The following is a 13,578-nucleotide window of genomic DNA, read 5'->3' on the forward strand; positions in this document are numbered from 1 at the left end:
TACATAGCTACCTTGCAGACAAATCCAAGATTGCAGCTTTGTAGCAATAAATCCTACATACATTTACAGAAAGTTTTACAGACACTGCTTGGTCCATTTGAGCTGAGTTTTTAGTAAGAGGGAGGGCAGTTGATTAATAAATTCAGTGTTTAGGTGAGTGTGGCAGCAGCGACAAGTACTTTATAGATGATATGGTGATGGCAGACCTATGGTTCACAAAATCATAATTGTGAATGCGTTTGCTGGGCATTGAGCCTTTTCTGAGCCAAAAAGCAACAGGAATGTTAGTAGCTAGGATTGGTTTTGCCTTTGGATATGGAGGCGTAGTTGAAAGCTTTTCATGCAGCACATGATTAAGTTGTGACTCTTGTTACTGTGGAGGCCAAAAGCACATGTGAGTTCAGAAATGGATGGAGCCTGGATCCCTGAATGGCTGCTGAGCCTGATGGTACAGGAGCAGTCTTAGACTTCAGCATTTTCAAATGTGGTTGTTGAAGCTAAGACACAACAGCTGCATGAATAATCTTTCTAGAGCTCTCAGATTCCATACACTCCTCACCTGCACTGTTTCTAGTTACTGTTGAGTCACACTGCTGGGCTCTTACTGCCCTAGGAGGTTACAGCTCATGATTGTGGCTTGGTATAAATATTTTGTGCTGAAGTTGGGTTGAACATACCCCCACACATATTCAGTTGTCATTGGTTAGCTTCTCTCAATTGTATTTCTATACTCTTTGCCTCTTATCTTCATACTGGAAGCCCTTAAATATTAGATACATTCTACTTTTTTCTTTTTTCCCTGAATTAGTCTTAAGCACAAGCTTAGCCTGTGTTGAGATCAAACTAGCTTTACTTGCTTCAGAATTTGTTTTAGGAAAAATAGGTGTTATTTACAATGTCTCTTTAAGTAGCATCTAGGTTGTGCATTGTTTCTGAATAAATTTCTAAAATGTGCTTCTTAATGGAATTTGTCATTAGTGACAGGGCTTGAAATATGACAGCAATTCTAAACATCAGAAGTCATGATATAGTCTTTATTTAGACTAATAGTGGGGGAAACCATATGGGGAAGCAGTGCCTCAAAGCAAATTACAGTATGTACCCTCAGTTTCCAGTAGGTTCTTTTCTAGTTCTGGCAAATGTCTACTGTTCTTTAGAACAAACAAACAAAAAAGTGAAATCCCTTTCATCTAAGCAGGACTATTGTCTGGTAGAGATAGGTAGGTGGGGCAGTTTGACTTCCTTGTAGTCTACTAAAAGCTAACAGTAGCCAGCTCAATACTTACTTTATAATTTTCTTTTCTGTCAGATTTGATGGTGGAATTCATTGTAACACACATGATGAAAGAATTTCCTATGGATCTCTATGTGTAAGTGTCTGTGGGGTAACTCACTGTGATTTCATTTGAAGTTTGAATTTAGGTAGAATCCTGCCCGTAGAGCAATCTTCTGGCTGAAATAACACTTTGTGGCTGGTGGGGAGTGGGATGGCTTTTCATGAACTCTTCCAGTAACTTTTTCTTCTTCAAAAATCCTCTGTGTTCCAGAAAATTGAAAGCAATTCAATTTCAGACTGTTTCCCTAATCTACTTGATCTAACACAAAGAGCTTTTCAGTCTAAAAGAAGTTTCATAACACAGAGTCATTGCAGCAATCCCCACTTCCCAGAAGATGAATCTTGGTCTAGAAACAGAAAAGACAGTTTTGAAAAAGCAGGGATGACTGGCACGAGGCCTGGAAGGCAGTGTGGAGAGGAAGGGAGGGAGGGAGGGAGGTTTAAGCCTGAGATGGCTGCTAGGCAGCAAGGGCTAAAACTCAGCAATGGGCAAAAGGGGACCAGAGGACAGAGCTGCTCATGAGCACTCCCTGTGTCCCACAGGAGCCTCTCCAATGCTTTGTACTGCTTTAGCCTGGAGGGCAGAAGTAGGATTTAGACAGTTTGTTGGCTTGGCTCTGACTGTTTGTACAGTGCTGAATTTCCCCAGGATGTGAACAGCACTATATTCTGGAGCAAAGATAAAGACACGTAGGATGTTTTCCCTTAAGGTAACTTTTCAGCATATTCTGGTTTTGCCCAAATAACCTTGCAATTACAGCACCTTTTCAAGGGTTGTGCAGTTCAACTGAGATTGTGAGAATTTCTTTTTTTTAATGACAATTGCAGAGCTAATTGTAGATGGGTGTAATGCTCTGGAGTTTCACAAGAAAGGTGTGAGATGCTTGGACTCAACAGTAGCATCACATCTAGAAACCCCATAACATTAGAAATAATGAGCAGTAGCAACCATCAGTGGACATTTGTATCCATTTATTTTGGCATGTTTGTGCAGTCCTTTCACTCTGCTCCTGTCTGAAACCATCCCATAGCAGACACAGTTATTGCAGACAAAGCAGGTGTTCTGAATGCACAAGTAGTGTCATACTTCTCTGCAGTACATTTAAGAGGTGACAATATGAAGCTGCACAAGGCTGGGCATATTAATATTTAAAAGAGAATTCCAGGTTCCGTAGACTAAGAGTACTTTTTGTCCATTATTTGTATTATGAATCCTCAGCACAAAACTTTTAAAAACCAGAGACACCCCACCAGGACAGATAACTTCATAACTTGACTTACAGCCAAGCAGATACGGAGGTGAGAAGGTGCTGGGCATTGTCCAGTACCAGTAACATCAGAAACAGGAGATTTCTCCCCATAGGGGTTTGTGTTCCTGATCTGAAGACAGCTGTCTATCCTAGCTGGTTTGCTTCCTTTTCTTGGTTGAATTTATGAGAATCCAATTTGAAATGCAGCACTTAATGTCATGCTCAGTGATTATAAATAGTGTTACCTTTCTTCCAAGTTAGTTTCAGTTCTTGCCTTATTGTATTTTTGGGATTATCTATGGGTCTGAAAAGAATAATGCATACCTTCTGCATATTTTTTTGCTACAACCTTGTTTTAAAGTCTTGTCTTGAACTTTTCACCTCATTTTGAATAAATTCCATGCAAATTTTTAGAATTTAATTTCTCCATGTTTATCTGATGTGCAGTGTCTTTCATCAGTGTCTTTTCAGAAAGATGTGGGTTTTAATGAGATAATGTTTTTTTGAGAAATAGGGATTTGGGGGGAAAGAGGTGTTTCTGTTTTGTAGTCTTCCTTCTATTTTTTCTCCATGTTGATAGCTAAAAATAGCTTGGCCTAACAAGTTCAAATTTGTATATATTTTTTGTCTTGTCCATAATGATAGTGTTAGAGAATTTACTCGTTGTACTGTATTTTTGGTTTGGACTTTATTTGTGAAGAATGTTTGTGCACCGAAGAGTCTGGATGAACATTAGATGCTTTAGAGACCTACAGGATTTGGAGACTTGAGAAGTGCACTTCTTGTATGTTGGGGGATTCCAAAGCTTGCATGTGTATTGCATGAACATTCCACAGCTCATACTTAAATTACAGAGACTGGAAAATTTGATAGAAATATATTTCTTTTATTTTTTAATGTAATTAAACCATACACCTCAGTCAAACTAAAAATCCTGTAGTTTTTCTGACACCCTCATTTCCCTTAGCCTCATCACTGGGGCCAGAGAAACAGAGAAGCTTCATTGTGTCCAAATTTTACAGTAGCTTCAGTATCTCACTGCAAGTTAAGTAACTTGTTCTGTAGAGTTTGAGGCCCTTAGGTTAGGGTAGCACAAGGTGAAAAGTATTTATTAAACAGCAAACATGCATTTGTGGTCAGTCCTATCCTATTGTGTGTAAACTGGCATACAAGCCCCTTTTTTCATTTGGTCAGATTCTTTCTTTTGTGAGTGTTGATTCCCCTTAGGAGGCAAAAGTCACAACTCCCATCATCCTCTGATAGTCTTTGAATTTGTCTATTTCTCTGCTGCTGATTTCAGTGATATTTCCAGGCTTGCTGTGGAATTGTGGGAAGATACAATGTCATTAATCCTTTGCCCTCTCTTTTCCAGACGGTGCATTCAGATTGTGCACAAGCTGCTGTGCTACCAGAAGAAATGCAGAGTGAGGCTTCATTACACTTGGAGGGAGCTCTGGTCAGGTACTTGGCCTCTGCAGAGACAGTCAAACAGGAAAAACGCACAGTGATGGTTGTTTTGTGGCCGTGACTGCTTGTTCCATTGCTGCTGGGTTGAAAAGCAAGCAGCAGTTCTGTTAAAGCATCTTTATGATGCTTCTTATTTGCTGCATGCAAATTACCTCCTTTGGAAAGCCAGTTCATTATCATAATGGTAGCTAATTTACTTCCTTGTCTTCCATGCTCACTATGGTATCCAAATGTCTTTGTTTTTCTGTTCCATTACTTGAATCTCTCTCTACCTGATTGGAGAAAATGGAGTAATGTTTTATGGAGTAGTATCTCTCTCTCAGGTATTTGTGAGTAGAAAGGAGGTAGGCTCTTGGGTAAAGGGAGATGGACCTTGCTTTTCCTTTTACTGCAAGAGATGCTCATGCATTGAATAGCGTATGCAGCTCCTAAAGAGAGCAGCCTTGAAATGTCAGTGTGAGGCAAGAGAGGCTTTTAACTCTGACCTTTGAGTTGATGGTAGATAGTCTGGTTCATGCTGCTTGCATCCCAAGATGGATAAATAAGTATTGTGGAGTCTGACATAATCTAGTGGACAGCTTTGTAGGACTCTTATGTGAAGCAGTCATTGTGTGGGAGGTCTGGGGAGGGGAGTAGCAGAATGGATGATGAGACCTAACAGGCATCTTTGGTGGATATGGTTTGTGCTTCAGTTGTTATCTAGCCAGTGAAGTAGCTCAGCCAGGAAAGTACTGTTAATCCGCTTGCTGTTGTGGCTTAAACAAGAGCTTTATGAAAATTCAAGGGAACATGGCCCTAATTGTGTATTCCTGGAGCTGTGCTTGAGACCTAGGATCAGCGACTTGCCTGGTGTAATGCAACTCTCATCAGAAATTTGAGAGGATGGCTTTTGAAAGAGGCAGTGATCAGTGGTTTGTGAAGCTCTTCTCAATTGACACTGAGTACTTCCCTTCAGTAGCCTTGCCCAGCTGAGATGTAGGTACTGAGAAGTGAACCAACAACCTGAGTCATTTTCAGTTACTGAATTTTCACCTTGTGTGACATGTGGCCCATTCAGACTTTCTAAATTATTCCTGCAGAAGGTGAAGTGGGTGCCACTAATTAAGGGATTAGCAGTTCCTTTTCAGTTGTTTTCCTCAGAACAGAGCCCCTAGAGGCATGGATGTAGTGTAGTGCCAGTTCAGGAGATGAGTGTGTAGAATGTGGATGTCTGTTGTGAATGAAAATTGCATCTGGCAATGTGTGTGATATCTTCTCAGCAGTTACAGTGAACCAGAGCCATTTCTATTTGGCCAGGCTGGAATTTTCTGCTTTTCTATGCACTGGCAGAATGGAAGTTTGAAATATAGCACCTTTTGCTTGAAAGTATTCTTCCACAGTTCAGGGAGCACACTCATTGGCATCTTTAAATCTCTAACTTTCCCTGTTTTAGAGAAGGAGAAAAAATTAACATACTCACTACACACTGAGATTCAGCATCTTGGGATATTCTTGTTAGCTGTCTCTAATTAGCTGGTGTTTATATAGACCTTTGGAAGCATAAAGTGCCTCAGAAGTATTAGGTACTGCACATGCTTTGAAAGCAAAGCAGTAATATAAAAACACTTGGGTTGGTCAGGTTTCTGTGAAGGAACTGAAACATTGGCTCACCCGATGTAGCTGAAGAGCTCCATGCTTACGATAGATTTTTGTGTATTTTAGGTGATCCTCTTCTGAGAGTAAACTACTGTAGAATGTTTCAAAATAATTTTTTTAATAGGATGTTGAGGTGAACAGAGAGAGATTCTTCTGTAGCTGCATAAGTGGTTTATACAGGCTAGAAGACCGTGGGTGAAATGGTGCATACACCTGTAAAAGGGCAGGTCCTGGCTGCTCCAGGTGTGCTTCTAGAATGCTATATAAGTTGCAGAATAAATGCTAATTGCCAGCCCTGTCTTGAGATCTGTTTCATACTTAACTCTGACCCTGTCAAGGTTGCTCTTTGATTACTCAGAATGCTGCCGTCTTTGATGTGAAAGAATGTCTCTTTCTGTGGTCTTGATCTATGTGACAGACAATTCCAAACGAGAGCACAAGACTTCTGAAAGAATTTCTGCCCTTCATATGACCATCAGGCTTTTGTTTTGGATCGAAGAGTTAGTTATCACTGCTGGATGAACAGCCAAAAGAGAGCAGCTATTCACTGTGAGGTCTGAGATACCTGGTTGCCCCATCAGGTGTGCTTCACAGAAGGTCTTCAAGCCCACACTTGTCTTCTAGAATGACAAAGTCTGTGATGACTTAAGCAATGCCCCTGTGGTGTAGTGTGGATAATAGCAGTGGAGGCCCCCCAGCAGAGCTGAGTGGAACAAAGAAGCTGGAGAGAATTTGTGTAAGGAAGTATTGGAAGAAAGGGAGAGAGTTATACCTGGCACATAAAAGGAGGAGAGTTTTTTCAAGCAGAAAATTGAGTGGGAGAAGAAGACAAAGAGAGAATACTGGGGGCAGGGAGTCAGTATTGGGTGTGGAGGAACTGAGATAAAGGCTGGAGGTGGAAGCAGTAGCAGTGTATGGAGCCTTCTGTTCACTTGCCAAATCTAATGTTAGCTAATCTCTAATTAAGGAAAGCCACTTGAGTGTCATCTGATGGATTGATGCTCTTCCTTTGTGGATGCTTTGTCTTCAGTATGGAAGGCCAGCAGCACTTTGAGAGTTGCTGCATTTACTGTTTGATTTTAATTTGCAGTGATGGCAGGGAAAAGCAGTGGAGCCAGGTGCTTTGGCATCTCTCAGGACACGTATCATGCTGTTTATGCAGTCTGTAATACTTTATGCTTTTTTGGATATGCCATTATTTGGCATTGTTTCCATATGATCTTATTTCTGTTGAACTTTATTCTGCAACATCTGAGCTTAAAGAAGAACAATATTGTTACAGTCTTTGGATGTGATCCAGCCTGAGCTTCTCTATTAGAATAATTTTTTCACATTAAGTTAAGGGACCAGGGCAATGGCACTCAAAGCAGTATAAATCTCTGGCTGTGCTGACCAGATGACCAAGAATGTTTAGGTGACAGAGAAAGATGCAGGGATTTGAGAGCTGGAAACAGGATTGACAGAAAGAAAAATCTGTGGGTGGCAACAGTAGTGTGTGGAAGCAGGTTCTAGCTAAAAGCAGTGTGAAAATCCATATCAGATTACTAGTGGAGCTAAATTCTGGAACATCTTAAAAGGAGGGCTGGAGAGTGAAAAGCTGTAATCTGATTAACCTATGAAAGTGATTGGCAAAGGCCGTTACTAGACCAGACATTCAGATAGAGAAATGTCTGTTGATCTTGGTTCTTTTTTAGTAGCCCTCTTCAGCAGTCTGTTCACTTCTGTTCCACCACTGATTAGTGTGCAGCTCTTCCCTTTGAGTGCTAAAGAAAATCTTCAGGTTTTTCGCCACTGACCAGATACCATTGCTGGTACCAGCCTGGAAATTTGGCCAAGGTCAGAACCTCTAAGTGGATATTACTCTGTTGACCTGTTTGCTTGCAGACATTTCAGCCACCTGGAAGTCTCCTGGACTGCTATGCCAGGTACCTTATTCTTTTTAAACGCTGATTAATTGAATGTCGAGTGTAAGGTGCTTCCTAGAGCCAATTAGGAAACTTGGGAACAGCCAGTTCACTGGTCTCAGAAACAGCCTGTTATGCCCAATGTTCTTGGGCTGGTTTGTACAGCACTTGAGTGATGGACCGTGCTATATGTGTTGTTGTTGTTGTCAAGCATGTATGAGCTATGCCAGAAGAGTTTTCATGAGTCATTTAAGCTTTTTATATAAAAAGACCTCATTTCTTCAACTCCTCCCACTTCAAAATTAGCAATGCTTGAGCAATTCACGCTGAGCTTAGGGGGTGCAGGTAACTTCTTTGCAGTTGCTATGGTTTGCTTTAAGCAAAAGCTATGTTTAAAGAAACAGAAAAGCAGTACTAATAAAGACTTCTAATAGCAAGAATAGAGCCTAAAAAATCTGAATTATAATAATGGTGAAATAGCTATTTACTGGGGTAGTTGAATGCAAAGTAGGATTAACAGTGGGTATTACCATTAGTAAGATCAGTTGAAGATCAGTTTTCAAATTGTTTTAACATAAGGCTGTAGTTCCTTATCTTTAGCTTAGTTAATTTGGTAGATGCAGAATGCACTGTTAAAATAAGGGTACTTCAAATATGTAGCACCATTAAGAAGTTAATTTTTCACCTTTTCATTTTAGGGTTATCAAAGCAGACTTCTACAATGCTACTAGACAAAATACACTTTTTTCCCCCTTTTTGTACACTCCTCAGATCTTTTTGTCAGGTTCTGTATTTATAACAAGAATAGTACTGCATTCAAAAAAATTTGGGTGCATAATAAAAACATGAAAGGTTCCTGTGTGCAAGATTCTAAAATAAAGAAACAATTTTTTGTGGAGGAGAATGTTCCCCCCCCCCCCCGAATTTCAATATATATAATACTGCCCTTATGCAGTGCATATTTAAGATGGTATTGTTTAATCAATTTGCTTTATTATTTTTGTGACTGAAATGTTCATTACTGAGAGTGTGTTAGCTATGTAATTTCTGGTTCTACAACTGTGGATCAGGTCTGCTTCAACCCTCTGATTTATGTTGCTGAACAGACTGGAAGTCAGGTGATGTTGTGTCTTCCCTTCATCTCTAATCCAGCTGTCACTGTCACTTTCTGCAGCACTTATCTGGCAAGGGAAGCTTATCAGCTTGCAGCTTTGTGGAGGCAGGATTCACACACTAGTGTACCACATGGTCGAGTTCACTGGCAAAGTTCCTGGTCACTGGATGCCATGAGAGTTTGGAAGAGCATAGAGCTGCCTGGCCAGTTAGCAAATGGCTTGGTTTCTCACACAAACTAAAAGTTGTAACTGTCTTGTGTGCCATGGAATACATACTGGGAGTTTGCAGCTCTTAGGGGGTCCTATTTTCCTTATTATAGGAGTGTTGGTGCTTGGGATAATGTGGTACTGTGTCAGCCCAAGCTGGGTTCAGGAATGCAATTGTTAATCCTGTTATCTATTTCACAGTGTGATATATCTATCATACTGAAGGAATTCAGGAAAGGATTGAAATTGAAAGATGGTTTTATAAAATAATTTTTGTTTATAGTAGTGGTCTGTGTTGTGGGTTCATAGTTATTGATTTATTTAATTTGTACTCCTGGCAGAACTTCATGTTACCCCAAAGAAAACCCCAGGCCCATCTTACACAATTCACTTACAGGCAGCAAGATGGGAAGGTCAAAAGAAAGACTGCAAATGTCTGCTTGTAGTATTCTGCTTTCATTCTCAGCTGGTGGGACAGTGTCCTGCTGACCTTTCCACATTACCTCCTCAACCAACGCTAGAATATTTTCATGGGAACGCTCCAACCATTTAGTGAAGTGCCCTGGTATTAAACTCTTAAAGAAGATAGTGTAAGAAATGCAGAAACTCAGTGGCTTTCTTGTAAAGGAGGAGGTTCTAAATTCCCTGCATGGGTCATTTTAAGGAAGCATCTGCTTTTACCTAATTCTAGTTTAGTTTTACTTTATGCTAATGTATTTTAATACTGATGGTAAAGAGTTTGACCCTGATAGCTAGTGAACAGAAAAAGTATAATATAAGATTTGGGGCTGTTCTTGATCACCTGGTGAGATGAGGGTGAGAATTTCTCAACATAGCCTTGTTTAGATAAGCACAAATGGAATTTAGTAATTTGCATGGGTAAAAGTCTGGCAACATTTTGGTCATCGTGCTTCAGCCTGGCAGATCTCATCCACATATGTTGCTCTGCCGTGTTTTAAATAAAGCTAACAAATGCTGGAGATCTTGGTTGTGGATCATTAACAGTTTGCAGATCATAGTGACCTAGTGGAGAAAGTGTGATAATTTCTCCTGGGAAATGGTCCCATTGATGATAGAAGTGTTACAGTCAGCTGCTCAAAGCTGTTTCTTTATCTGCAGGGAGGGATTGCAGCACTCAGAATGCAGCACTCAGAATTTATCCCATGTCCCTTTTTGTGTTCAAGCAGCATCACTCTTGGGTTCCTTACCTAGCAGTCTTTCCATGTTCTCACACAATATTTCTTCTCTTTCTCCAGATTCTCCACCTTTTCTGTTTTAAAACCCGAGGCAAAAATGTGCAACGTTAACTCCCAAGACTATTGTTTAACAGTGTGAACCTACACTGTCAGACAAAACAGAATTTAGCTCAATACTACCCTTTCCTCTAAAGAGGGATGATGCTTGTGGGTGTGTGCTTTTTTTTTTTTAATTATTTATTTATTTGTAAAAAAAAAGCATATTGTTCATCTGAGCTTTAGATGAAGTTGGAAAATTTGTGTTATTTCTTATTGCTTGCTGGATTGCCATCTAGCAGCATTGCTCTGGCATCAGTAATCAGCATTTCCATTAAGCTTGCAATTTCACACTGTTGGCTCCATTTAGGTGGGAACAGTGAGTACCAGGGATGGGGGCTATATAAAGAGAGTAAAGGCTTGGAAGTGAAGGAGCCTGCTTGACTAATCCTGGGAGCGATGGCTCGTGCCAGCGTGTGCTCCAGCCCTCTGGCAAGCTGTTGATTCTCATTAAGAAAACAGCCTGCTTTCATGGAGGGGCCCTTGAGAGCCAGTCATGGGGAAAAGAGAGGGCAGCTGTAGAGTGCTGGTGATGGGGAGCCTGCCAGTTGCCAGCTGCTTTTTGCCACAGAGCTGTGGTGGCTGGGAGGAGGAACTCTGCAGTGCCTATGGCAGCAAGAGGGAGGGTAGAGGAGTGTTCAGGCAGGTGATGGTTACAGCAGGGAGCAGAATGCTCCCTCCTGATCAGAGCAGAGGGAAGGAGCTGGAGCATGTTGATTGGTGATGTTGACAGAGCTTCTATTGCTTCCCCTGCTCCCGAGAGGGGACTGCAGCGTTGGTGCAAGAGTCTTGTGTTCTAATGCTGTGGGTGATTGACAGGAAGCTGCGAGTGCTGTCCCTGAGTAATTGCTTCACTTGTCCAAGGGTGCTGGGGTAGTTTGTGCCTCAGGGAGTTCTGGTGTGTTAGTTTGTAATAGCAATATAACTATTTCTCTGACAGGATTCCTATTCCTACAACTCTATCTGGAAAATGCCTCTGTAGGTTCTTTCCTGTCAAACCCAATCTGTAGATTCTCATCTCCTGCTGAGTTTGTTTTGATTACTGTTCTTCTGAGTGCCTGCCAAAGCTGAATGTGGCCAGATCTGCACCCTCTTAACACTTAGGTCATCTCAGAATGTCGTATTTAAGCCTTTTGCTTCCCTAAATTCGAATTGCTTTTCAGGTATAGCATTTTCTAGAGGTGATTACTCTGTTCTGGGGTGTCTTCTCCTCATAGTTGCCCAGTGAGCAGCTTAGCCCTTGTGACTTCCAGTCTGGAACAAAAGAGTGGACTGGTCAGTGGTTATGAGAATCTGCTTTTTTCACATTCTGTGCTGTAATTTCCCTCATGTAAGGGAATCATGCTGAGTTTTGGAATCTGAAAGAACATATTAGAAAGCATTGTTTGGCCTATTGTTTTTCAACAAGTGTTTGATGTTGACCATTTAGAGACAGAACACTAAGCTTAGGTGGACCTTTGATCTGGCCAGGTACAGCCAGGGCTCGTGGTGTTGCTCTATTTATACTTCCAGTGCTGTTGCAGGCAGAATGCTCCTGTTTTCTCTTGTATATTGGAAGAACTGAAGCACAGAAAGACCAGTGCTGCTTCATGGAGAATCTAATCTACTCTATTCTTAGTTGCACTCGGCCTTAACTGGATCTGGCTACAGTGAGTAGTGTGCACCTTGCCTTGGCAGTATCTACATGTGAACAGGGTGGCTGTAAGAGGTGCAGGGTGGTTACTGTGCTGCTGAAGCACTTGTAGGCAGATGACTTCTCTGCAGCATGGAAGTGTTGCCCAGATGTCAGGATCAGCTGCCTTCTAGTGGTAGATAGGTGAGGATCCTTCTAAGGGGGTTGTGGTTTGAGACACTGGAAGGAGGACACTGAATACACTGTTGGTTCAATGGTAGCTTCTAGAGGGAATGGGAAAGTCACTGTTCTTCCTTGTGTGCCCTGAAAGTTGAGGGGTAGAAAATGGGAGAATTTTAGTAGAGCAATGGATCCTGTTAATGGATGTTATACTGCAGCTGAGGAGCCCTCACATCTCTCTCTGCCTTGCTCCTTTCTTGAGGGCCATTATATGCACTATTAGAAGATTCTTGACCTGTAAGCACAGCAGATAAAGTGACAGAGGCCTCTGTACTGTGCTCAACCCATCCATCTCTCATTGATGAGTGTTTCAGGGCTTTTCTCTTCTGCTCCGTTGTGCAATAACACATCAGAGCCTTCTGATGCTCCTGGCAGAGTCTGTGCTACATTCTGACTTGCCCAGGGGATAATACTACTACTTTTTTTCCCCCTTTTCTCTTGGCCTACCTCCATGGTCCTGTTGCATTACACATGATCCAAATAGAGAACACTGAGACCCTAAATAAAAAAAAACCCAACTTTGTGTGAATCCAAATTCACCTGGGGCTGAATATACTTCTGTTTGAAACAAGGCTTAGAGGGAGAGAAGCTAAGTCTGCTATGTGAATAGGAATAGGGGAAGGAGGGAGTGAAGGGCAACTGTAACAGGAATTACCTCCTTCCTGGTAGAAGAAAATGGGAGATGGTGGCAGCCCACAGTCTTCTCACAGAGGACTGGCTTGAGGGAGGGCAGCAAATAACTGAGCAGGCGTGTACTGCTGCTCCTTAGCAGACAGAGTGGCTACAGAAGCTGATAAGGGAAAGCGTCTTTAAAAGCAGCTGTGCAGCAAAAGAGCTAAGAGGTTCTTTCACTGCAGTCATTTCAGTTTAAAAAGTAGGAAGGATATCTGTGATGTCACCTTTCATCCTTTGGAGAGAAAATTGTCCAAGAGCCAACCTGCTATATACCAGTTTTCACATACAGCCTGTCACATGGCTCTGTGTCCACTCAGCATGCTTGTCTACTTGGGTTTGAGGCTCTAAACATAGGTGTCCAAAGCTGTGTTCTCTTCTTGTTGATTTAAGAAGCATAGCCAGTGTACTCAGCTCAGGTCACTTACATGAACATGCTGGTGGCTGCTTGTTTAGTTACAGCCTTCTCCCTTTATTGCTAAAGAAGTCACACTGTTGTATTGTGAAATTATGGATGTTCTGAGACTCACCACAGTGGGTGTTTCAGGTCCTGCTAATGAATGCCAAGAACAGATATCTTTAGGGAGGAAAAAAGGGCTCTAGAGGGTACTGCAAAAATTGTTTTCCAGTTAATGTTGAAATAGGTCTCATACCCAAACCATCCATTGCTATTAAACCCTGGAGCATAATTTGGGATAAGGTGGCTGAGCCCAAGCAAGGAACACATTTGTGTCTGCCTGTGCAGCTGGGAGACTGAATTGCTCCTCTGCTGGGGGAAAAAAAAAAAAAGAAAGATGATAATTTCCTGGCTAGAAAGGGCAGTCTGCAGGTGGGGTGTGAGAGGCAAG

At 41.6% G+C, this 13,578-nt stretch overlaps 1 protein-coding gene across 1 annotated transcript in view; it reads left to right on the top strand.

The window, feature by feature from the left end:
- ARMH3 (armadillo like helical domain containing 3) overlaps window positions 1-13,578 on the top strand; it is a 123,300-nt gene that overhangs the window by 34,734 nt on the left and 74,988 nt on the right. The window contains exons 19-20 of the mRNA XM_066554915.1: window positions 1,310-1,370; window positions 3,959-4,047. Coding sequence (XP_066411012.1) covers window positions 1,310-1,370; window positions 3,959-4,047 — 150 coding nt within the window. The remainder of the gene's footprint in view (window positions 1-1,309; window positions 1,371-3,958; window positions 4,048-13,578) is intronic.

Source organism: Molothrus aeneus, chromosome 8 (genome assembly GCF_037042795.1).
Source record: "Molothrus aeneus isolate 106 chromosome 8, BPBGC_Maene_1.0, whole genome shotgun sequence".
Taxonomy (NCBI): domain Eukaryota; kingdom Metazoa; phylum Chordata; class Aves; order Passeriformes; family Icteridae; genus Molothrus; species Molothrus aeneus.